The 26,905-nt window shown below is 38.7% G+C and overlaps 1 protein-coding gene across 3 annotated transcripts in view; it reads left to right on the forward strand.

Moving 5' to 3' along the window:
- Positions 1-26,905, forward strand: part of tcf4 (transcription factor 4) — a 207,657-nt gene that overhangs the window by 69,401 nt on the left and 111,351 nt on the right. For 2 of the 3 annotated variants that reach the window (XM_079581248.1, XM_079581247.1), the window contains exons 5-7: positions 7,088-7,146; positions 25,217-25,745; positions 25,982-26,031. In XM_079581248.1, the coding sequence (XP_079437374.1) occupies positions 7,088-7,146; positions 25,217-25,745; positions 25,982-26,031 (638 nt within the window). The remainder of the gene's footprint in view (positions 1-7,087; positions 7,147-25,216; positions 25,746-25,981; positions 26,032-26,905) is intronic. The other variant, XM_079581249.1, reaches the window with a different exon arrangement.

A 26,905-nucleotide genomic window follows, 5' to 3' on the forward strand; every position in this document is an offset into this window, starting at 1 on the left:
AGTTTGGCCATTTTTGTGATGGATATACTTTTACTCCCATAGATACAAACGGCATCTCGTCATAGAAGGGGGCGTGGCTTCGCCGAGGGGGAAAATAGAATCTTTAGAGAAACACAATTGTCCACTCTTTTTAGCCGTTTTCTGGTGGAATATGAACTTATTTATCTCATACAAATAAAGTCCATTGTAAATCGGGTCCCAAATCTTGGCCAAAAGACTCCTTCTCAAAGAGTGGAAAACCTCATCTGCACCGAACTTCAGGAACTGGCTAAATGAACTTGTGAACGTAATGACTCTTGAAAAAATAAGATTCATAAACTCTACAAATATGAACAAATGGGAAATAACCTGGAATCCTTTATTGAAATATATTGAATCCTAACTTGTTGGCATTTTTTATTTTTTATTTTTATTTTATTTTATTATTATTTTTCCTCTCTCCAATATCTATTTTTCTACATATAATTTTTATTTTATTTTTTTATTTTTTTTTATTTATATTTTTTTTTTAATCATTTTTTTTACTATAATGTTTCCTTATCATGTTTACACGTATCTGTCTCTATGTATGTCTGATGATGGTTTCAGATTTTTTTTTGTTTTGTTTTTTAAACTTTCCTTTTTTAGTGCCTCCGTGTGAACGGCTGAGGGGTCCCCAGGAAGTGATCCAGCGATTGCTTCCTGGGCTCCCTTGATGCCGAGCAATATTCATCCATCTTGTTATGGACTGGATCTTCTGCAGATCGTGAGGATGGATATATACAATATCCGAGTATCCTCTCAAATAATGTAATGTCTCGATTGCCCCTCTCTCCTCAAGTGTGCATGTGTGCGTGACAGAGTGAACGAGTGAGTGGATGAGTGCAGTTAAGGGTATGAATGAACAAAGTGTGAGTGACCAATGTGATTTTAACTGTAAATTCAATAAATATATATGGTTAATCGGGCCCATATGGATGTTTTCTCACAGCAGATTGTTCAGTAGAAGTGAAAAAACAGCAGTTGTAGCAAGCGCTAGCTAACCGTTAGCATTAGCCCGATGCTAACATGTAGCATCATGTTAGCATTCTCCGTTATTCATGTATTTATGGGCAGTTGAACCACTTTGCTCCTCCCCATGTCTTTGTTTCTTTATTTAGTAGAAACTATATTCATAATTCAGCGTTTGTTAAAGTAGTTTTTGAATAATTAGAGAAAGTTTAGATTTTTCTCCAATTTGTTTTGCCCCTTAACTGTTTTCAAACATGGCCATATATGGGCAATTCCAGAGACGCCGTCTGTATCTATGTCACTTCCTGTCGGCAGCTTAAAAATTCAAGTAAACATAGATTTTCTGCCCAACATTTCTTCATTCAAATTGCTGCTTCACTGAAATAAAATAATACTTGTGCACTGACGTCAACCCTCCAAATAAGTCATATTTTCAAAAGCAGACAGTCAGCAAATGCAAATACACTGTACATGTTCGTGGTTTGATTTGACCCAGAATACTCAATAGCAAAATACTTTCAATTTCAGGGTCAGAAAAGCAACGTCATTCATAAATATTCTTATACTTGGTGTAACATGTGGAACACAAAAGGAAACCGACATGACGCTGTAATTTCTTTTTCTGGCAGACAGGAGAAATATGCAGACGTTACAAAACTTTAGAGGCCGTTTTCATTCCCAGGAGTGGAAGCTCGACTCTAAACATTACAGTCTTGGAGCTAACATTATCGTGGAGGACTTTTCCTAAAGGAACAGGCCACCATTTTTACATACTGAGATATGTTCTTACCTGAGTTTAGACGAGTTGATGCGTACCTGTCTGGTCTTTGTGCGTGCCCTCAGTCACGCAAAACGACCAAAGATGTTGTTAGCATTTGTTAGCATTCTCCCAGTATTTTCCTATAGCTCCAAACATGGAACCCCTTGACTCCCACCTGAACCGAGCATATTTTCTGCAGTTTGGCTTTACCCCAGTCCTAAAGCTTCTGGAAAAAAGCTGTGAAAATAGCAACAAAACTGAGACGAAAACAATGATGGAAATGTGACAAAAAAGTGACGAAACATGGATGAAAAAGTGGCAAAAATGTCAAAAAATGTCACAAGAAATTGACAAAAAATGACCAAAAAATGACCAAAAAAACCCCAAAATGTGACACAAATGTGATAACAATTTGACAAAAAAATGAAAAAAATGTGACAAAAAAAAGACAAAAATTTGATGAAAAATTGACGAAAAAATTGAAGAAAAAATTGACGAAAAAATTGACGAAAAAATGACAAAAATATGACAAAAAAAGACAAAAAAATGATAAATTGATGAAAAAATGACAAAAATTTGACAAAAAAATGACAAAAAAATTAGAAAAATGTGACAAAAAAAAGACAAAAAATTGTGAAAAAAGTGACAAAAAAATGACAAAAAATGTGATCAAAATTTGACACAAAAAAAGGGAAAAAAAGACAAAAATGTGAGGAAAAAAATGTGACAAAAAAATGACAAAAAAATGACAAAAATGTGACAAAAAAAATGACAAAAATGTGATCAAAATTTGACAAAAAAAAGAAAAAAAATGACAAAAATGTGAGAAAAAAAATGGACGAAAAAATGACAAAAAGTTACAAAAATTAGTTGAACACTCAACAAAAAAATGATGGAAAAAAAATCTGATAACGTGAGGAAAAAGATCCTGGTTAAATGAAGACACACACATTTGAGATTGTTATAGATGTTTTTTCTTAATTCAAGTGTACTATTTCTTGTACACATGTCATCTCGGTTCAGGCGGGAGTTAAGAGGTTAACTTAAAAGCGACCAAGCTCTTCCACGGGCACAAAGACCAGACAGGTACACATCAACTCATCTAAAGTCAGGTAAGAACATATCTCAGTATGGAAGAATGTTCCTTTAAATATTTAATCCCTCTGTCTGATTTGCATTGATTTTAAACTGTAAAAAACAATGCTACATTTTAATTTATCCAGACTTTTTTCCACAGCTTATTCACAAACAAGATCCAAAATCACCTCAGATAAACAACATAAAACCGCACATCCCAGCTTGTTATTATATTTTGTGGCTGAAATTACTGTAAATTTTGGCCATCTATGTATGAAAAATGACAATAATTATTACATTTAGTTATATCACCTCGCCTTAAATGGTTTTCAAATTACTGCACAAACCGCGCTTCTTTTTTTACATTTTCTTTCCCTATTCCAATAATTAAATCCAAAGCCCCGGTACAGACGAATGTAAAGGCTTGATTTTGCGTATCCGCCTGATGGAGAGGCCTGTCCGAGCACCATTAGTATGCGCCCGTGTGTGTGTGTGTTCGCTCCGTAAAAGAGCGGACTTGTCCCGGTGCCAGGCCTCTGCAGCTGGCGAACGGGGCCTCTCTCACGGTGCGTTTGTGTGCGTCTGTAATTAGCTATCAGCCTTTTCTAGGAGCGCTCTGTGTGTGTGAGAGTGTGTATGTGCGTGCATGTGTGTGTGGTGGGGATTTGTAAGCTTTGCTCTTGTATTTCACTGGCTTTTAAAAACAAAAACAGCTATATACCGCGCACCAGGCAGAATCACGCGGGTTTATACGGAGAGGGAAAAAAAAACGTCAGAGTCAGGTTTCTATAGGAAATCGACATTTCACACACACACGCACGCACAAACACAATCTTGTACTTCTATCTTAGTGAGGACAGTCATAGACATAATGTATTACCCAGAACCTAACCCCTAATCCTAACCCGAATCTTAACCCAATTCTAACCCTAACCCTAAAACCACATCTTGATCGTAAAACAGTCCTTCAAAAAAGTGAGCATCACCCAAAATGTCCTCACTGTTGGTTAAAAACTCAAACCGGTCCTCACAATGTCGTAAGTACACGCACACACACACACAATCTTGTACTGCTATCTTAGTGAGGACACTCATAGACATAATGTATCAACCAGACCCTAATCCTAACCCTAATCCTAAAACCACACCTTGACCGCAAAACAGTCCTTCAAATAAGTGAGGACCACCCAAAATGTCCTCACTGTTGGCTAAAAACTCAAACCGGTCCTCATAATGTCTTAAGTACAAGAACACACAAACACACGCACCCACGCAATCTTGTACTTCTATCTTAGTGAGGACACTCATAGACAAAATGTATTACCCAAACAGCAACCCCTAACCCTAATCTTTATCCTAATCCTAACCCTAATCTTAAAACAATTCTAACCCTAACCCTAAAGCCACATCTTGACCGTAAAACAGTCCCTCAAATTAGTGAGGACCACCCAAAATGTCCTCACTTTTCAAAAATGTCCTCACTTTGTTGGTTAAAAACTCAAACCGGTCCTCACAATGTCGTAAGTACAACAACAAACCCACACATGCGTGCACGCACACAATCTTGTACTTCTATCTTAGTGAGGACACTCGTAGACATAATGTATATTACCCAGACCCTAACCTTAATCCTAACCCTAATCTTAAACCAATTCTAACCCTAAAACCACATCTTGACCGTAAAACAGTCCTTCAAATAAGTGAGGACCAACCAAAATGTCCTTACTTTAAAAAAATGTCTGTTGGTTAAAAACTCAAACCGGTCCTCAAAATGTCGTAAGTACAAGAACACACACGCGCGCACACACACAATCTTGTACTTCTATCTTAGTGAGGACAGTCATAGACATAATGTATTACCTAAACACCAACCCCTAACCCTAATCTTTATCCTAATCCTAACCCAATTCTAACCCTAAAACCATATCTTGACTGTAAAACAGTCCCTCAAATAAATGAGGACCAACCAAAATGTCCTCACTTTTCAAAAATGTCCTCACTCTGTTGGTTCAAAACTCTAACCGGTCCTCACAATGTCGTAAGTACAAGAACACAAACATGCGCACACACACACAATCTTGTACTACTATCTTAGTGAGGACACTCATAGACCGAATTTTACCCAAACACCAAACACCAACCCCTAACCCTAATCTTTATCCTTATCCTAACCCTAATCTTAAAACAATTCTCACCCTAAAACCACATCTTGACTGTAAAACAGTCCCTCAAATAAGTGAGGACCACCCAAAATGTCCTCATACACACACACACACACACACACACACACACAATTTTGTACTTCTATCTTAGTGAGGACACTCATAGACATAATGTATTACCCGGACCCTAACCCCCAAACCTAATCCTAACCCTAATCTTAACCCAATTCTAACCCTAGCCCTAAAACGACATCTTGACCGTAAAACAGTCCCTCAAAATGAGTGAGGACCACCCAAAATGTCCTCACTTTTCAAAAATGTCCTCTGTTGGTTCAAAACTCAAACCGGTCCTCACAATGTCGTAAGTACAAGAACACACACACACAAAAAGCCTGTTGAAAGTCATTGTTAACAGTGGGTGATATCGCACACGTGCAGGACGCCAGAGGGCGAATGACTGGCTTTCACAATCAACACGAAACCTCATTAATATCTCTCACATCATTTTAAGACACGGCGGTACGGTCACGTGACCACCGGACAAAATGAAACTGAAATGTTTGACTCATTTGGATCACCTTCGTGTAGTAACTCTTATGACGCTTCGGTTCAACTAATTGGAGGACACGGGTCGGTGTTTTGAAGGTTAGGAAAAGGTTTGATTTCCGTTTATTTAGCAATGACATCTCTCACACCATTGCCAAGGGAATAAAATGAACATAAAACATGCTGATCTGTTTAAGACAAAAAGAAAGTGTTGTTGTGCATGATCATCAAACTATTTGAATAGAATTAAACCAGGCTTTAGCTCAGTGAGTCAGACAGAACAAACCCTGTGTCAAGAGATTGGAGCGATGACAGTACAGCACGACAAAAACAAAACCACGTGAAATTTTCAATGTACAAAACTCTACAGAAAAACTTGAAAAACAAAGTAGGTTTCCATCAAAAATAAACCACTGTTCATGTCATTTTTGCTCTTTTTAAGTCTCTGTTTACTAGAAAACGATGAATCGATTACTAAAACAGTTGACAACTATTTCAATGATGGATTAGTTGTCGATTAATCGAAAACTTAAACTTAAAGTAAATGGGCCACAATTGTACCAAAACGGTCCACGTGGACTGAGCCGAACGTGCTGAACTCATTCATAGATTTAATAATTAGAAATAGCCGGTGTTTCATTCAGCCTCATTCATAGTAAAGGTCCTGAGTCGTCTGTGAAACTTACCTGGCTGCTCAACCTCGTCCTACGAAGCCTGTTCCTTAAAAGGGCAAAAAGGCGAGACGACAATGCTCTGAAAAAGCTTCCACGTTTAGGGCTGATGTGCAAAAACCAGCTTGGTTAAATGAGTTATATTTCACCCACCCCAGCATCGTCACATGGGTCATAGTGATTTTCAGAAAAAAAGAAACTCTTTTGACCATAAAGTAGAACTGTGGAACTGTGGATCACAGAAACTGGATTACAGGAAGTACACGTGTATATAGGAGTTTCGGTGCATTCCTGATCCCTTTCCAGTCTTGAATTCAATGTATTGTGGCCCAATTCAGCCCAGACCTTGGTCTTTGTGCCAGTTGGCGCAGGGGGGCTGTGCCTGTGGGGGAGCGGACTCTGTTGGTGACGCCTTTGGGTGCTGTGACGCCAAGATGTAAATCAGTGTTTCCTGTCCAGGGGTTTGGGGAACATGTGGCTGGAGGCACTTGTAATCATTTCAAATGGTGAACCTAAATACTTTATGAATATTCTTTACGAAAAATGTAGGATGATGTTCAACATTAAATTGTGAGTGGCTGGCGATGGTCGGAAGAGCCAAAGGCGCAGTTTTGCCGCCTCACGTCAGTCAGTCTACCCCAGGGCTGCTGCTGCTTCAACACCAGCGGGCGAATGATGAATAATGACTGTGGTCCATCACTGTGAGACATGGGTGTGGCACTGTTCTGCCCATGTCACAATGTAAATGATTTGCTGCAAGTCTTTTAAAAGTTTGAGCCGAGCACGAATAACATCAGCACAAAACACCAAATCCGAAAACTGGATGAACATAGGACAGGACGGTCATGTTGTTGATACTTGTTTTTTTCTTGTCTTTGCAGTTGCCAAAAATGAGCGAGGCTATTCTTACAGCCGGGAGTCCAACCCACACTGCCACCAGGTGAGTCCAGACATGGGTCAGACTTGGGAAAATGCAAAGATGCTACATTTACAATACATGATACTACAGGTGGTCAGTGTGCAGGGGGGGGGGGGGGGGGGTATACCAGGCTATCAGCTAGCCTGTTTTTAATGCAGGCTAGCTGATACCATAGACATGCGCTAGCCTTTCACTAGCCTAGCGCCACGAAACTCTTCAAACATAAGAACTGCATGAATTACAAAAAAAAAATATCTCCAGAAATCAGCAACACTCTGGACAACTAGGAAATGTGGGTGCAGAAAGTAGTGAGCCCAGTGTCCCGAACGCTACATCTGCTGTAAGTTCGCTAAACTCCGGGAACAATGTATTTGTGCGACAAGGACCGGTCAAATTCAAGAGGCGGTGGAATATTTATGAAGAAATATCCGATATGTTTGATTTCATGTTATTCATCATTCATGAATGAAGAAAACTGCTTGGATTGTTGCCTTTGTGCTGGAGAGAGGAAGGTATCGATCCTTTAACAGCTCAAGGTAAAGGTGAGCCGCTGACATTTGCAACGTTTCACTGTAACCGTTTATATTCAAGAACTTCATTCATGAAAAATATGCAACACGTGATTTAAAAAAGCCGTTTTCACTCATTCGTGTTGTGTTTAGTTCAGCTGCTCTGACTCTACTCTACTTTTTTCTCTCTGGACATTCGGACATTTACTATACAATGGAAAACGTGGCGCTATAAAAACTGACATGAATGATCAGAGTTCCTAAAACACTCGAAGCTTAGTAGCTATAAAAGCACTTAGCACCAATTTGTTCATTAAATAGCTTAACAGATTAACACCACTAAATATAGTTAAGCTCATGCCTCCATCTATTCAATCTAATTCAGTTTTGGTTTTAGATTATAATGTGATTAATTACGATTAATTAATTACAGACCTGTACTTAACTTGATTTAATTTTAATCGAGTCCCACCACTAATATGAACATGTTTTGGGCTCGATCTTCCGCCAACAACAGCTCAAGAGTTTAAGTTTAATGGTTTTGTATAGCCCAATGTCACAATAGGAGTCGCCTCACAGCTGCACCGAACATTAAGGCAATAAAACAGAGCAATAAATATGACAATTTAAAGTTCAGGTGAATCCAGGCAAATATAATGTCCAATAGGAGGTAGCGGCGTGGGCGTCCCCCGTCCTTAGACTTTCCAGCACGGCGAGGAAAAACTCAAAAACCCGGCAGGAGTAAAGAGAAACCTTGGGGAGAACCACAGAAGGAGAGAAGTTTATGCATGAAATGTCTTATTTTCAATGATATTATAATACCGTAAATGCTCTAATATAGGCCGGGGCCTTTATTTACTCGAGGGCATCCAGGACCAGGCCTTTATTGGAACCAGGCCACAATTAGAGACAGGCCTTTATTTCTATTTGAGCAAAACGGACGACCAGGAAAACGAAGAAAAACGAGATTTGTGTCCATTTGCACCTAAAATATGAGGTTCATTTATTAATGAACATTTCAAAGCCTCTCCCAGCGGCTGGAACATTGACGCCTTTTATTTTGTCGGGACAACAGGAAGTGTTTCGTTGCTGTTAGCGGAGCTTTGACATCAGTGTCACTGCAGGTTTCTGTTTCGTTTTTACCGCGGACCGGATTATTTGTCGTTATCTTGTGTAAAAGGCGAGTTTAGACGGAGCGTTTGTGTTTGTGATCGATCATGAGACTGACCCGAGAGAAGACGAGACACTCGCGCTGATGGGAGGAGTTATTTTGAGGCGTGGGACTGACCTGCACACGGAGCAGCTGGACGTGCTTTGAAGACGCGATGGAGACTTTATTAAAACCCTGGAGGGTCATAAACATTTGTTGCCCTGTTTCCAAATACAGTCACAGGAGGTTTGAAAAGTGTCTAAATCTGTGTCAAAGTTACGCTCGGATCAGCTCCTCCACAGCGTCCCCCCCCATCAGCCCGGGTTCAGTTTGTTACTTCCTGCACGTGAGTTTTCATTTACACCAGTATGAGACAAATTCCTAACATGGGGAATATTTCTACTGCTATAGTTTCTAATAAAAGCCCCGGCCTGTTTTAGAGACTGGCTTTAATTTGCCTCTGCCAGCCGCGAACCCGGCCTCTGTCAGAGACCCAGCCTCTGTCAGAGACCCGCCCGCTAATGGAAAACAGGCCAGTATTAGAGAATTTACGGTATATCAGTATTGTACAGAAAACATACTGTTCTCAACATGTATTTTTTTCTTGCTCCACCTGCAGCGTCTCGCCTCAACATGGAAATAATGTTCTGGGTCAAAAAAGCCGCGGCGTGTTCCATCCAAGTACTTTGCCTCAAAACAAGTCTTGCTCTGACTCTTTCCGAAACACCAAATCTCTTTCCCCGTTCGACTCTGCGCAGTCAAACGCGTGTCAGTGCTCTTCCCTTCCTTATAAAAACAACATCTGTTTGCGGAGCTGGGCGTCCTGCGGAGATGCCACTCCAAACCTGCTTCTCGGCGGTAATAACGAAACCATCCCCCTGCTCGGGCGCTATGGCGATGGCGGCGGCGGCGGCGGCGGCGTGCACGGGAGCGGGCGAGCACGCGCTTCCAGGCTCTCCGACGAGACGTTTGATGATTAGGAGCGCGCAGATGTTGATATGGGAGTATTTAGTGTATGGAGTGATGGAGATGAAGGCGTCCATACGTTGAGCAAATAGCAGGCTGTTCCTTCCGACTGAAAACGCTTTAATTAAAGTTATTCCACACAAAAAATAACATGTCTAATAACACTTTCTGACAGCGCCGTCGTCGCATCTCGCAGCTTTGTTTTGTCCGGTTGCATTAGGAAAGTAAAATAATGTGAAGAAGTAATTAAATAATGGTATCAGCTCCAGACATCCACAGGAAATGACGTCACCTCCACTTTTTTCCAAAGTTATTTAGCTTAATCTCAATAAAACGGCTTTCGTAAACTCCACTGACGAAAAATAAACTTATTTATCACAAACAAATAAAGTCAAGTCTAAATCGGGTCCATATACTACAAAAAGTAAATATCAAGCATTGGCTTAAATGACTTGAATTGAGGAAATGTATCTTGTTTTGAGCGGTTTTCACTCATTTAGACACTTTTCCTGATCGGACCAAGTTTATTTTGCTTGTTTGAGGACATTTCAGACCAGTTCTAAGGTAAATCTCGCTTGAAATAAGAAAGTCAAATTGCCAATGAGATGAGAACAATTTTTATTTTTTTAATTCAATTTTTTGTCATTTTTTTGTCACATTTTTTGTCACTTTTTGTCATTTTTTTGTTATTTTTTGTCATTTTTTGGTCATTTTTTGTCTTTTTTTAAATCAATTTTTTGTCATTTTTTTTTTGTTATTTTTAGTCACATTTTTGTCATTTTTTTTGTCATTTTTTGTCTTTTTTTAAAATCAATTTTTGGTCATTTTTTGGTCACATTTTTTGTCATTTTTTTTGTCATTTTTTGTCTTTTTTTAAAATCAATTTTTGGTCATTTTTTTGTCACATTTTTTTGTCATTTTTTTGTCATTTTTGTCTTTTTTTAATCAATTTTTTGTCTTTTTTTTTGTCACATTTTTGTCACATTGGCAAAGAAAATGACCTGAAATAAGGACGAAATGTATCGAAACGAGTCAGAAACATCTCAGAACAAGTGAAATAATCTAAGACAAATGCCCAACAACTTCTTAACTCGTCAAAACAACTAACATTTGGATTATTATGCTCAAATTGAGATGTTTATACTGATCTAGTTAAATACTTTTTGCAGTGTACGGATGTTTATTCACAGCAGATTGTTCAGTAGAAGCGGGGGGGAAAACGGCAGCCGTAGCTATTGCCAGCTAGCGTTAGCATTAGCACGATGCTAACACGAAGCATCATCCGTTATTTATTCAGTTCATTCGGTTACTATGAACATCTTTGAACACCTGTCTGTTCTAACCATTTCAAGTAGGGCTGTGCAATTAATCGAAATTTGATGATGATTTCGATTACTAAACGAAACTAAACGAAACGATTACAAAATAAGCATAATCGGAAAAAAAATGTAAAAAAAAAATGTGTTTTTTCTGGCAAAGCAGACTTGCATTTTTTCCTGGCGTTGGGATTATTTTCCCTTCGCTTTTCACCTGCCACGGCTCGTGCTTTTGCCTGACATAAAAACAAACGGCGCTGTGTGATGATGTCATCAGGCCGCGCTGCTCAGTTTGCTTGCGCAGGTGTGAGGGCTGGCCAGCAGGGGGCAGGTGTGAAACAGAGACCTCTCCTTAATCGAGGCAAACTTGAAATCATTTGTACTTTTATGACTGTTCAGAAAACAGAAAATATTCAGCAGTTTTTTTTATTAATAAATATATAAATAAAATAAAGACTTTTTTTTAAAGGCAACAAATTAATCGCTTGAATAATCGTGATTTCAATTATGACAAAAATAATCGTGATTATTATTTTTTCAATAATTTGTGACTTGTGAAAACAGCAACAACAACAAAAAAATCCAAATTCTTTGACATATAGCAACTTTTTTTTTTTTAAACAGTAACGCAAATAGTTACTTTCCCTGGTAACGAGTTACTTTTGTTATAGAGTAATTCAGTTACTAACTCAGTTGCTTTTTGGAACAAGTAGTGAGTAACTATAACTAATTAACTAATTCCATGAACCGGAATGGGGGACTCAAACTTCAAAGGTGTTTACGCACAGGGAGGGTACCGGTAGTTTCTGGGGAGGAGCCGGGCCTACCCCAACTCCTCCCCTTTTGGTCTTTATCTAGGCTGCGAGCTGACTTTAGTTTTCAGTTTTCAATGACGAAGCCTTTTGGATGAGAGGCGAAACGTTCGAGACTCCAACCACCAGTACAGAAGACGATTTGAACACCTTTATTGAAGATATAACTAATAACTTTTTTAACGCACATTTTACACTGCTGCAGACTACAGAAAGAAACGAAAAAGAATCAATGTCGTCATTAAAGGGGGGGGGGACGGATCCCATTTTCTCCAGTTTGGCTTTACCCTAATCAAAAAGCTTCTTGGGGAAAAAAGCACCAAAACAGCCGCAAAAAATGAGAAGAAACCAAAAAAAGTAAACGCAACCAAAATGTGACAAAAATGTGACAAAAATGTGACAAAAATTCAACAAATGTGACAAAAATTCAACAAAAATGTGACAAAAATTCAACCAAAAAGTGACAAAAATGTGACAAAAATGTGACAAAAATTCAACAAAAATTCAGCAAAAATTCAACAAAAATGTGACAAAAACTCAACCAAAAAGTGACAAAAATTCAACAAAAATGTGACAAAAATTCAACAAAAATTCAACAAAAATTCAACAAAAATTCAACAAAAATTCAACAAAAATTCAACAAATGTGACAAAAATTCAACAAAAATGTGACAAAAATTCAAGAAAAATGTGACAAAAAATCAACAAAAATTCAACAAAAATTCAACAAAAATTCAACACAAATTCAACACAAATGTGACAAAAATTCAAGAAAAATGTGACAAAAATTCAACAAAAATGTGACAAAAATTCAACCAAAATGTGACAAAAATTCAACAAAAATGTGACAAAAATTCAAGAAAAATGTGACAAAAAATCAACAAAAATGTGACAAAAATTCAAGAAAAATGTGACAAAAAATCAACAAAAATTCAACAAAAATGTGACAAAAATTCAACAAAAATGTGACAAAAATTCAACACAAATTCAACACAAATGTGACAAAAATTCAAGAAAAATGTGACAAAAATTCAAGAAAAATGTGACAAAAATTCAACCAAAATGTGACAAATATTCAACAAAAATGTGACAAAAATTCAACCAAAAAGTGACAAAAATGTGACAAAAATTCAACAAAAAAATTACCAAAAAAAACATAAAAAAGGTGACACAACACAGCAACAACGTGAGGAAAAAGACCAGTTTTGTGGGTGTTAGCTTTCAAATGAGGCGTTACTCTGGCCTTTAGGCAAAGAGGAGAGAAGGCATTCGGTTTAGGCTTAGGATGGTAAGAGGTTAAGGCTCATTATGGGGGAGTGGCCCTCAAACTGTCTCTCCAAAGCGTTTCTCTTTGGGTCACGTACTCTGGTCACTTTGGGGATGACTTTTGTGTGATTGATACTGCAGATTGAGGTACTGAAGTGCACAGTGATGGGACAGTGGAATAATTATAATCAGTTGTGCTTCCTCGTGGCGACCGCACTCCCCCAAACAAAATTTTTAAGCCTCAGCCCTGCAGGATCCGTCCACTTTATCGCCACCCATGTTTGGGACTGAGCAGGTGAATGTTGACAAAAGCAGCGGTGACATTGGCGTGGTCGCCATGGCAGCAGATGCGCCGTTACCGCCACGAAGGACTCTTACTTTGTTTATGCCCCATACAAACCCTCCACTCCTCCTCCTCCTGCTTGATCTTTTGCTTTCTAAAGGCTGCGGCGTGTCCCTGAACGCCTCACGGACACGTTTCATCTGGACACGGCGGCTCGGACTTTTCCAACGGGATCGTCGACGTGGTTCAGCTACTGTCTACATCAGGGGGAGGCAACGTCAGGCCCGGGGGCCAAATCCGGCCCTCCAGCACAGAACCTCTGGCCCCCAAGATGATTTTCAGAAACATCATTATGCAAATAAGGGATCAATTACCTGTTAAAGTAGTCTAAAACAGTGGTTCTCAACCTTTAAGAGCCGCGACCCCCATTATAACAGTCAATTAGGATCGTGACCCCCACCCGGGTCAGACCATGGGAAAAACAGGGACATTAACTTCATTAACTCATTGAACTCCCACCTGAACCGAGCACATTTTCTCCAGTTTGGCTTTACCCCGGTCCAAAAGCTTCTGGAAAAAAGGTGTGAAAATAGCAACAAAACTGAGACGAAAACAATGATGGAAATGTGAGAAAACGTTGACAAAAAAGTGACGAAAAATGTATGAAAAAATGGCAAAAATGTCACAAGAAATTGACGAAAAAATGACAAAAATGTGACAAAAAAAAAGACAAAAATGTGACCAAAAAATGACAAAAATGTGACAAAATGTGACAAAAAAAGTCTGAAAAAATGGCAAAAATGTCATAAGTAATTGACAAAAAAATGACTAAAAATGATTAAAAAAATTGACGAAAAAATGACAAAAATGGGACAAAAAAAATGACAAAAATGTGACAAAAAAATGACAAAAATGTGACAAAATGTGACAAAAAAAGTCTGAAAAAATGGCAAAAATGTCATAAGAAATTGACGAAAAAAAAGACAAAAAAAAGACTAAAAATGATTAAAAAAATTGACGAAAAAATGACAAAAATGTGACAAAAAAAAAAATAATAATAATAAAAATGATGCATTGGTTTTATATAGCGCTTTTCTGGACACTCAAAGACGCTTTACATTGCACTATTCATTCACTCCATACTCGGTGGTGGTAAGCTACTATTGTAGCCACAGCTGCCCTGGGGTAGACTGACGGAAGCGAGGCAACCAGTCTGCGCCATCGGCCCCTCCGACCACCACCACACACTCACTCACTACATTCGCTAGGCTTCCTGGTGTTACTAAACGGTCTCCCATCCAAGTACCGACCAGGCCCTTCCCTGCTTAGCTTCCAAGGTCTGACGGGATTGGGCAGAGCAAAGGCGGTGTGACCACTAGGCGGTATGACCACAAAATGACAAAAATGTGACAAAAAAATGACAAAAATGTGACAAAATGTGACAAAAAAAGTCTGAAAAAATGGCAAAAATGTCATAAGAAATTGACAAAAAAATGACAAAAAAATGACTAAAAATGATTAAAAAAATTGACGAAAAAATGACAAAAATGTGACCAAAAAAATGACAAAAATGTGACAAAAAAATGATGAAAAAAGTTACTAAAATGAGTTGAATACCCAACAAAAAAATGATGGAAAAAAAAATCTGATGACGTGAGGAAAAAGATCCTCTCGGTTCAGGTGGAAGTTAAGAGGTTAACCTATACAACTCTTAAAAAACAAAGAAAAAACAATGGCTAAAGCAAAAATGAATTAAATTTAGAACAAATAATGGCACCCTGGTAAAATAGCATATATGCTACGACACCATAATAATAATATTAAAATATATATTTTATCTATATGCTCTGGCGACCCCCCAAAATTTGTCTCGCGACCCCCTAGTGGGTCCCGACCCCCCGGTTGAGAACCACCGCTCTAAAAATGGGAGAAATATTCTTTTTATAATGTATTTAGTGTAAAATGTCCTTGCAGAACATCCCACTTGGTCATATATAATGTAAAAGAGTGATTCTCAACTGGTGGGTCGGGACTCAAAAGTGGATTGCGCGCCTATAGGGAACTTTTTTCCCCATATTTTCCATCTGAAACTACACGGAAACACACTGGAGTCTTTTACAATTCATATTTTTGGGTTGTTTTGATCATCATTTCAGTCTTGATTGTTCAATAAAAACATTATTTTACAACAAATCCAATATTTTATACGATATATGACAAATGATAGTTTTATTTGGGTTTATTTTGGTGAAAATTCGGTCAGATTGTAGCGCCATTGTGCCGTTCGCTAGCTTCAAATGAACGTTAGCCTTTAGCTTCAAGGCTAAAACACCGACAGTTACAAACACAGTCTCCTCCGGTACTTTTATCCTGAGAAAAGTTTGGAACATGTTGTCAGCGATTACCCAACAGCTGCTTGCTTTCTGCCATGGACTGTTACCATATTTATTTATTTGAACAAAACACGGCTGACTCTCGATAGAAAGAAAACACATGGAGCTGTCATTTCAAAGAACGTCCACATTAACGTCCTCGTCATTTTACATAACAATTCAAAAATAATTGTGATCAGGCTAAATGCTTTCGTACAAAACAAATAATCCATCTCAAACTCAGTCATGTTTAGGTGAATGGTGAGTGGTCAGGTTTTGGAGGTCCTGTACAGAGTTAGCATCGTGTAGCTGTGCAGCATTTGGTGAAATTGTCCAACACAGTGTTTCTCAACTGGGGGTCGGGATCTAGAAATGGGATTCAGTTTCTTTCAAAAAATGTGGACTTAAACTCTTAACCTCTTAACTCCCGCCTGAACCGAGAGGATCTTTTTCCTCACGTCATCAGATTTTTTTGCCCATCATTTTTCTTGTTGAGTGTTCAACTCATTTTTGTAACTTTTTTGTCATTTTTTGTCAAATTTTTGTCATTTTTTCATCAATTTTTATCACATTTTTGTCTTTTTTTTGTGTCATTTTTTTGTCAATTTTTTGTCATTTTTTTGTCATTTTTTTGTCATTTTTTTGTCATTTTTTTGTCATTTTTTTGTCATTTTTTTGTCAAATGTTTGCCATTTAGTCATTTTTTTTTGCAATTTTTTGTAATTTTTTTGTATTTTTTGTAATTTTTTTGTCACATTTTTATCATTTTTTTGTCATTTTTTGTCAATTTTTTGGTCATTTTTTGGTCATTTTTTGGTCATTTTTTGTCAAATTTTCGTAATTTTTTCGTCAAATTTTTGTAATTCATGCAGTTCTTATGTTTGAAGAGTTTCGTGGCGCTAGGCTAATGCAAGGCTAGTGCATGTCTATGGTATCAGCTAGCCTGCAGTAAAAACAGTCTGACCCGCTCCAGCACCTGAGGCAAATCACTTATAACACCAGACTAACCATACGAATGTCTGTGTAGAATCATTATAGCTGTTTTGCATTTATATTTGAGCAGCTTCGTGGTCGTATAAGCTACGCAGCGGCGGAGTGATCTGCTAGAAAATAGTCCCTCAAAATGCGATCATTCATTCCTAAAACAGATTTATGTGAGGGAAAAAATGACTGCATCATTACAATTAAAAACTGACCTTTTTAATCAGAGATGGCACATGGTTAAAGAATATTTAAATCTATATATATTATATTATATTATTGCTGTAGATTGTACCATGTTTGTGGAAAATACTTGTACACAGACATGTATATGGTTAGTCTGGTGTTATAAGTGATTTGCCTCAGGTGCTCTGTGGAGCGGGTCAGACTGTTTTTATTGCAGGCTAGCTGATACCATAGACATGCACTAGCCTTGCATTAGCCTAGCGCCACGAAACTCTTCAAATATAAGAACTGCATGAATTACAAAAAAAAAAATCTCCAGGTACCAGCAACACTCTGGATAACTAGGAAATGAGCTTTAAAATGAGGCGGTTCCCTGGCATGTAGGCTGTAAGCTGCAGTCGAGAAGCTTTTAGATTTGGGTAAAGCCGACATGGAGAAAATGTGCTTGGCAATTGTTAACCTCTTAACTCCCGCCTGAACCGAGAGGATCTTTTTCCTCACATCATCAGATTTTTTTTTCCCATCATTTTTTTGTTGGGTGTTCAACTCATTTTTGTAACTTTTTAGTCATTTTTTCGTCAATTTGTTATCACATTTTTCTCATTTTTGTGTCACATTTTTTACACTTTTTCCGTCAATTTTCTATCAAATTTTTGTAATTTTTTAGTTAAATTTTTTGTCATTTTTTTTGTCACATTTTTATCATTTTTTATTTTATTTTTTTTGTCATTTTTTTTTATCTAATTTTTCTATTTTTTTCACGTTTGTCATTTTTTGTCACATTTTTGTCAATTTTATTTGTCAATTTTTTATCAATTTTTTCTAATTTTTTTTCACATTTTTGTCATTTTTTGTCAAATTTTTTATCAAATTGTTCTAATTTTTTCACTTTTTCGTCAATTTTGTATCCAATTTTTGTAATTTTTTTGCTACATTTTGGTCACATTTTTGGTCATTTTTTTAATCATTTTTTTCTCAAATTTTGTCACATTTTTGTAATTTTTTCGTCAAATCGTCTTCATCACATTTTTCTCATTTTTCGTATTATTATTATTTATCACTCGTCCCAGATAATGTTCTGTTTGTTCTGTAAAAGACTGTCCGACTGTTTTTAATGCAGGCTAGCTGATACCATAGAAACGCACTAGCCTTGCATTAGCCTAGCGCCACGAAACTCTTTAAATATAACAACTGCATGAATTACAACAAAAAAAACTCCAGGTACCAGCAACTGTGCATGATTCAGTGTGACGGGGGAACCGAGAGGAGAGCGTTCAAACTCCGCACATGCAGCCGCGGCGGGCGCTGTACGCGTTTCCCTATTGACGGCGCTCGACGCTCTTCAGAAAAGCGCCGATTCTCCGCTCTGTTTCCTGCTCCGGTGACTGCGCCTCTCACATCCAGCTGTGGCCTTTGTGTTGCGCGTACGGAGAGCCGGAGAGGACAAAAAAAAGTCTGAAACAAACCCCACATTAGCCGCCTCTCTCCAGCCAAGGCCCGCTCTCCTCCTGTCTCCCTCTGAATCCAGCCTAATGCAAATTGTGGGAGATGGCAGCGGCATTGACGGGTTGGGCTCCGATCCAAGACCCCCCCCCCATCCCATCCCATCCCTCCCCCCCCTCAAATCTGGCTCCAGCGCGGCCAGCACTCAGGAAAGCAACTGCGGCAAAAAGGGGTCTGTTCTGCCACGCTTACAGCCTTCTGAGAGGGTGTTCTAGCCTCCGATGGTGGGGAATGATCAGATATTTATGGGCATTTAACCTCTTAAGCATCGCCTTAACCGAGCACATTTTCTCCAGTTTGGCTTTACCCCAATCCAAAAGCTTCTGGGAAAAAGGTGAGAAAATAGAGACAGAACTGAGTGAGAAAACGTTGATAAAAAAGTGACGAAAAATTGATGAAAAGAGGCAAAAATGTGACCAAGAAATGACCAAAAAAAAGACAAAAATTTGATACAAAATTGACGAAAAATTGACGAAAAAATTTGACAAAAAATTTGACAAAAAATGAGAAAAATTTGACAAAAAAAAAGAAAAACAATTGACAAAAAATGACAAAAAATGAGAAAAATGTGAAAAAAATGTGAAAAAAATGAGAAAAATTTGATAAAAATTTGACCAAAAAAATTGACAAAAAATGTGACAAAAAAATGACAAAAAATGAGAAAAATTTGAAAAAAAGGACAAAAAAAGGAAAAAAAAGGACAAAAAAAGGACAAAAAAAATGACAAAAAAATGTGAAAAAAATAACAAAAAATGAAAAAAAATGAGAAAAATTTGACGGAAAATTTGACGAAAAAATGACAAAAATGTGACAAAAAAATGACAAAAAAATGACAAAAAATTGACAAAATTTGACAAAATAATTGCTAAAAATTTACAAAAAATTGACGAAAAAAATAAAATAAAAAAAAAGACCAAAAAAAATCTGATGACGTGAGGAAAAACATCCTCTCGGTTCAGGCGGGAGTTCAGAGGTCAACCATTGCCTTAACCGAGCACATTTTCTCCTGGTCGGCTTTACCCAAATCTAAAAGCTTCTCGACTGCAGCTTCCAACCTATAGGCCCGGGTAACGCCTCATTTAAAAGCTAAGACCGACAAAATGGATCTAAACACATCTCTTTCCTTACATTGTTGCCACATTGTCACGTTTTGACCTTTTTGTCATTGCATTCTTGCCATTTTTTTGTCGCCAAAGTAAAGCACTACAATGGAGAAAACACCATAAATGAGATAAATGGCTCAAAATTGCTGGAATAAAGGTTTGGACTAATCTAAGACAAAGATTCAAACGCTGATGCCAATGGAACAAACGTAAAACACACTTTGAAATCAGACAAATGAACTTTTTTCCCTCATACACCATGTTTCAAATTGTTATTCAAATTGTATTTCAGTGTCATAGAGGTAAAAAAAAAAAAAAATGTTTTCAATGAAACTCGTGGACGGTATTGTGTCTCAGGGCTCTTTGAATCACTGACATTAATCTATAGACGCCTGGGATGAATAGTTGTCAGGTAAGCCCAGTTCAAGGAAAAACTACTGAAGAAGGACGATCCACATTACTAGACAGGCCAACGTTTTCAAACAGTAAAGGAAAAAAAAAAGTATCTCTCTGTTGAAAAGTGTGAAATAGTTGAATGCCTTGGTCTAGGTATGAAAACCTTTGATATTTCACAAAAGATTAATCATTGTACTGAGATTTGTGGCTGATTCAGAGCACAGGTACAAGAGGTTTGTGCAGATAAAGGCACAATGAGGACGCTTTCTGCCAGACAAATACATCAGATTAAGAGAACAGCTGCTACAAAGCCTGACCTCAACCCTATTGAACCTTTGGAGCCTCAACAAGCAAAACTTCTATGAGGGTGGGAGGCAGTTTTCATCCAAACAGCAGCTCTGGGAGGCTATTCTGACATCCTGCAAAGAAATCCAAGCATAATTAGGAGGTTTTTTCAATCACATTCATATTATCCTATAACTCTGAGTATCAGGCCAGTAGTTTGGTAAATAGAGGAGGGAAAAAAGCCGTTGTGTTTGTCTCAAAGGGGAGTTGAATCCACATGGTTCTCCTGTGTGCAGTTACTTTCAATAACTAGTTCTCTGAATGTCCATAGTATAAAACAAATTTGGTAGAAAATTATATTCACAATTCAGTGTTTGTTAAAGTAGTTTTTGAAAATTAGAGAAAGTTTAGATTATTCCTCCAAATTGTTTTCCCCCTTAACTGTTTTCAAACACAACCATATATGGGCGATACCAGAGATGCCGCCTGTATCTATTCTATTTTCCCCCTTGGCGAGGCCACGCCCCCTTCTATGACGAGATGCCGTCTGTATGGGTTGCTCCAGTGGCAGGATGGATGGGTCAAATGCTGAGGACAAATAATAAAGTTATTATATTCATTACACCAACTAATATAGGCCTAATCTTTTTTGGGTAGATTATCGACATAAACATGAGGAAAAGATTAATTGAAAGTTTGATATTTAGTTTAACCTCTTAACTCCCGCCTGAACCGAGAGGATCTTTTTCCTCACGTTATTAGATTTTTTTCCATCATTATTTTGTTGGGTATTCAACTCATTTTTGCAACTTTTTTGTCATTTTTTCGTCCATTTTTTCGCACATTTTTGTCAATTTTTCTCATTTTTTTGTACATTTTTTGTCCGTTTTTCGGCAATTTTTCGTCAATTTTTTCTCACATTTTTGTCTTTTTTTTTTGTCTTTTTTTGGTCAAATTTTAATCAAATTTTTGTCATTTTTTCGTCATTTTTGTATCAAATTTTTGTCATTTTTTTGTCATATTTTGTCTCATTTTTGTCATTTTTTAATCCAATTTTTGTCATTTTTTTGTAAAATTTTTATCACGTTTTTGTCACATTTTTGTCATTTTTTGTCCATTTTTCGTCACTTTTTTGTCAACGTTTTCTCACTTTTTTGTCACATTTCCATCATTGTTTTCGTCTCAGTTTTGTTGCTATTTCTCATCTTTTTTCCAGAAGCTTTTGGACTGGGGTAAAGCCAAACTGGAGAAAATGTGCTCGGTTCAGGTGGGAGTTAAGGGGTTAAATGCTAAGGATGTTGGATGTTGCTGAGAAATGCCTTATTTTGGGGGTTCGAATTCGATATTACAATTTTCTTAATTCCAACACTGGAAAGTATGGAGTCTGCTAAGCTCCACGTTGACCACGGCCTTGCTTTGATAATAAAATAAATAGACGCCAGACTCTACTAGCGGCGCTAACAGTCGAGTCAGGTGTAAACGGGTCCCGGGTTTGACGCCGCGGTGGTGCCGGGGCAGAAAATGAGAAACGCCCGTGACCTCCTGCTTGTTCGCTTCTCTGAAATCAGGTAGAACCCACACAGATGGTTGTTTAATCAGGTCCCCGGTCGGCATGGCAACCCAACAGTCTGTCTGCGGCGCGGGGGAGTGGGAGTGGCGGGGGCCAATAAGAGGCCTTTTGTTTTAGCGGGACCCCCTCGGCCCCGCGCGGCGAGGGAGCGGCGGCGCCTCACACAGCGCTCTTTGTTCCACCCGCGGCCGCGAGCTCGGGGCGGAACTCCGTCGGACGGCTCCGGCCCCGCCGCCAAAAACGAGCGCGGGGGCCGTCGCCGCGATGTTTACTCGAGTAAGAGTAACGTCACTTTGAAGTCAGAGGAACCAAATGATCCAAAAAATCAGCCAAGAAAGAAAAGTATGTGTGAAAATACTAATAATCTACAAATCAGTACAATTTCACTACAAAAAGTAAATATCATTGGCTTAAATGACTTGAATTGAGGAAATGTTTCTTGTTTTGAGCGGTTTTCACTCATTTAGACACTTTTCCTGATCGGACCAAGTTTACTTTGCTTGTTTGAGGACATTTCAGACCAGTTCTAGGGTAAATCTTGCTTGAAATAAGAAAGTAAAATTGCAACAATGAGATAAGACCAATTTTCTTACCCCATTGGCAAAGAAAATGACCTGAAATAAGGATGAAATGTATCGAAACGAGTCAGAAACATCTCAGAACAAGTGAAATAATCTAAGACAAACGCCCAAGAACTTCTTAACTATAGTCAAAACAACTAAAATGTGGATTATTATGCTCAAATTGAGATGTTTATACTGATCTAGTTAAATACTTTTTGCAGTGTTCCCCCTGATTTCAGTAACTAATTTCAACTAAAAAAAAAGCAAATAAATTTTACGTGGAACCAATTACAAGTTCACACTGTGTCAATTTGTCAAGTTGTTAATTGAATAAACTTGCAGCTATAAATAACTGCTTTCCGTTGTCTGAAGTGAAAAACATCCATTATATCACATTAGGCACTCAAAGCGTTCTACATCAAAAAACTATTGGTAGAAAAGCACGATATAAATGTGACCCTTTACCATTTAAATATAAATTGAATTCATTGAAAACAGTCCAGATGAAATACATTTCAGATGTACGATTACACTTTACAAGTATATCTGTAGCGCACAAGTCATACACAAGGCAATCCAAAGTGCTTCATAGTTGCATGAAATCAAAAGAAAGCAGATCAAATCCACCCATAAAACATCATTGCGATTGACTGCGGAAATTCGGGAAGCAAATGCAGAAATTGCATAAACTCTTCAAATTGCATAATCAAATTTGCATAAACTGGTAAAATGCATAAAATGTCATGTTGCATAAACTGCATAAAGTGGTAAAATGCATGAATGGGTTAATTTGCATAAATTATGTAAATTGCATAAACGCTTTAAAATGCATAAATCCTAAATAGCATAAACTCTTAAGTTGCATAAACGCAACTGGTTAAATCCCATAAAGTCGTTACTTTGCATAAATTATTAATATTGCATAAACTTTTTAAATTCCATAAACTGGTCAAACTGTTGAAATGGCCTCAGTGCTTGATTGGCAGAAGCTGCACAAACGGCTGAAAGGCGGAGTTTCCCCATTGGCTGGATTCCCCCATACACACCAATGCAAAAATTTCAAACTCCCGTATAAAAAAACTGGAAAACTGCAGAAGGCCAATTTTTTCTCAAAACCCACAAGTTGCATAAGCTGAACATGCAGAAAGTGCAGAAATTGCATAAAATGCAGAAAAAAGTGCAGAAAAGCATGGATTTGCGGCAGCCCCATTATAAGTCAATGGGAAAAATCTCCGACATTTCGTCCGATTGCGGAAAAAACGTAAGTTGCAGAAGTCCCAAAAGTAACAGCACCCTTCTCCTCAACATGCGGAACGTTTTGATGCATAACTTGCATAAATTGCACAAAGCATGAAGGTGCTGAAAGCTCTAGAAAATCGGGAAAAAGATGGAAGAGGAATAATAATAAAGAACATGAAAACCAATAATTGACTGCGGAAGAATTCCGCAGTCAATCAATAATCAATTACAGTAAAAGGCAAGAGTGCAGATAAAATACTTTCAGTGTCATATGCACGGGTGAAATAACAGTTTTCAGCCTGGATTTGAACATTGTCAGAGTTGAGGCCTGTCTCACATCCTCGTGAAGACTGTTCCAGATTTTAGCTGCATGAAACTGTGGTCGTATTTCCTGGTTCTTGTCAGGACTCGAGCGGCAGCGTTCTGGATGTACTGCAGCTCTGATAGCTCGTTTAGAGACAATAGTCTAACCTGCATAGTTGTGGTTAGATACATTATTGCTGTTTATTAGCTGACCCAATGGAAGCATGTTCAAGTTGAATAAGAGGGGTCCCAAGATTGACCCCTGGGGGACTCCACAGGCCATGGCAATTTTGTCTGAGACACGTACGTCCTGTTCTCGAGGTAGGACTTGAACCAGTTTAGAGCAGTGCCAGAGATTCCCACCCAGTTTTCTAACCTGTGAAGTAAGATGCCGTGGTCCACTGTGTCAAAGGCAGCGCTCAGGTCCAGCAGAACTAAAACTGAGACCTGACCTGCGTTGGTGAGATGTTAACTAACTGAGCAAGTTGTGGTAAAAAGCTGCTCAGCACAGACTTTAGAAAGTTGTGATGATCAGATTAATTCATGTGAGTTGTTCATATTAATGTAGGCTAACTTAAAAAAGCAATATATTCAGTGTAGAAAAGTCCAGTAAGCAAGAAAAAAATAGACTTTATTGATCTAGCAGTGGAGAAAATAGAAGGTCTAACTTTTTCACTCACTACTTTTAAGAACGTCTGTTGGTTAATATCGATATCGGAGGCAAAAAAGCTGGATCGGTGCATCTCTTGAGTTAACTCGCCTATTCAGGGACACCGAAAATTAGCTCATGCTCCATCTGGTGTAAAGCGTCTTTTATAAACTCATTGACTGCCAGCCATTTTCAAATCAGAGAGCTCCCCACTGCCAGAGGTTTTTCAGGATATTGAAAATGTCGGTCTAGGTCAACACGAAACCCACCAAAAGAAAGATTAGACTCTCTTCTTTCACCTAAAAAAAAGTTTGTTTGTACCTCTTTCCATTCTTTAGTAATCATCCGTAGAAAATAGGTGAAATCACCCAAAATGCTGTTTTCTGACCAAAAAGGCTGAAAAAACAAAAGACCAATGCTGCCACCTAGTTCTTTTATTGAGTCACTCGGTGGCAGCGTTAGGCGGCACAGCTAAGATTTTAACACCAGACATGCTCAAGGCTTTGCTGCGGCTGTTCCTATTGAAAAACCTAATTGACGTCTATAGATGTCATTGGCAGTCAACGTTAACGAGTTAATGTTTTTTGCAGAATTATATAAATTTTTGGTTAAAAATTCCCCTCTCTGCTCTCTATTTCAGTCTGCACATGGAGGGAATCTGCCACTGTCTCCCGGCAAGACCCACCCATACCAGCGGCTGTCCCCCGGCAAGACCCACCCGTACCAGCGGCTGTCCCCCGGCAAGACCCACCCGTACCAGCGGCTGTCCCCCGGCAAGACCCACCCATACCAGCCGCTTTCCCCCACAAAGACCCATACGTACCAGTCACTGTCCCCCACAAAGACCCGCCCGTACCAGCCGCTATCCCCCACAAAGACTCACCCGTACCATCCACAGTCCCCCGGCAAGACCCACCCGTACCAGCAGCTGTCACCCACAAAGACTCACCCGTACCATCCACAGTCCCCGGGCAAGACCCACACGTACCAGCCGATGTCCCCCACAAAGACTCACCCGTACCATCCACAGTCCCCCGGCAAGACCCACACGTACCAGCCGATGTCCCCCAGGAAGACCCACCCGTACCAGCAGGCCTATGCTCCCAACGCCCCCCACTCCTCCCATTCTTCCCACGCACGGAGGAGAGCTCAGCCTCTACAACACATGGGTAAGCTTCAATCAATCCGAATTCCTCAAATCATCGGGGTCGAGCATCTACCCACATCCGATACCAACTGATAACAAGATTTTCTTAAAAGTAGTCGCTGTGGGTGAAAAAGTAAACAGAAGCATGTCCACATTCATGTAGATTTTAGTATAGTAGTATTATTATGATCCTTATTCGACCCTGAGAAGTACCTGAAAGTACATTTGGGATTCATGTGTGTGTTGTTCTTCTTGCAGACGCTCACGCGAAGAGAGTGCGGAAGGTTCCCCCTGGTTTACCGTCTTCGGTGAGTGCCGGACATGTGCGCTGTGCTGGGAAAATGCTGGGATTGAGGTGGCGTTGTTGGTAACAAGGAGCCCGACTGTTGTGACTGCAGCGGTCGTTCCTCCTTCTTATTTGGCACAGATTTTGTCAAAAAGGTTTTGAAAATAGTGTTAATTCATGGTACTGTGAATATACGATATTGCACGATATTGAGGTGGCGTTGTTGGTAACAAGGAGCCCGACTGTTGTGACTGCAGCGGTCAATACTCCTTCTTATTTGGCACAGATTTTGTCAAAAAGGTTGTGAAAATAGTGTTGATTAATGGTACTGTGAATTTACGATATTGAGGTGGCGTTGTTGGTAACAAGGAGCCCGACTGTTGTAACTGCAGCGGTCATTACTCCTTCTTATTTGGCACAGATTTTGTCAAAAAGGTTGTGAAAATAGTGTTCATTCATGGTACTGTGAATTTACGATATTGCATGATATTGAGGTGGCGTTGTTGGTAACAAGGAGCCCGACTGTTGTGACTGCAGCGGTCATTCCTCCTTCTTATTTGGCACAGATTTTGTCAGAAAGGTGGTGAAAATAGTGTTATTTCATGGTACTGTGAATTTACGATATTGCACGATATTGAGGTGGCGTTGTTGGTAACAAGGAGCCCGACTGTTGTGACTGCAGCGGTCATCACTCCTTCTTATTTGGCACAGATTTTGTCAAAAAGGTTGTGAAAATTGGAATTACAACCTGTTTTTATTATATTGTTCAGTGTTCAGGTACTGCTGACCATAAAGAAAGGTTGCCACTAAAAAAAGGCTTTAATATAAGGTTGCAGTGCCTTCAGCTTTGATTTTCACTGTGGCTTTGTTTCAATAAGCTTCTGCAACGTTCAAAG

Source organism: Gobius niger (assembly GCF_951799975.1).
Source record: "Gobius niger genome assembly, chromosome: 22".
Taxonomy (NCBI): Eukaryota; Metazoa; Chordata; class Actinopteri; order Gobiiformes; family Gobiidae; genus Gobius; species Gobius niger.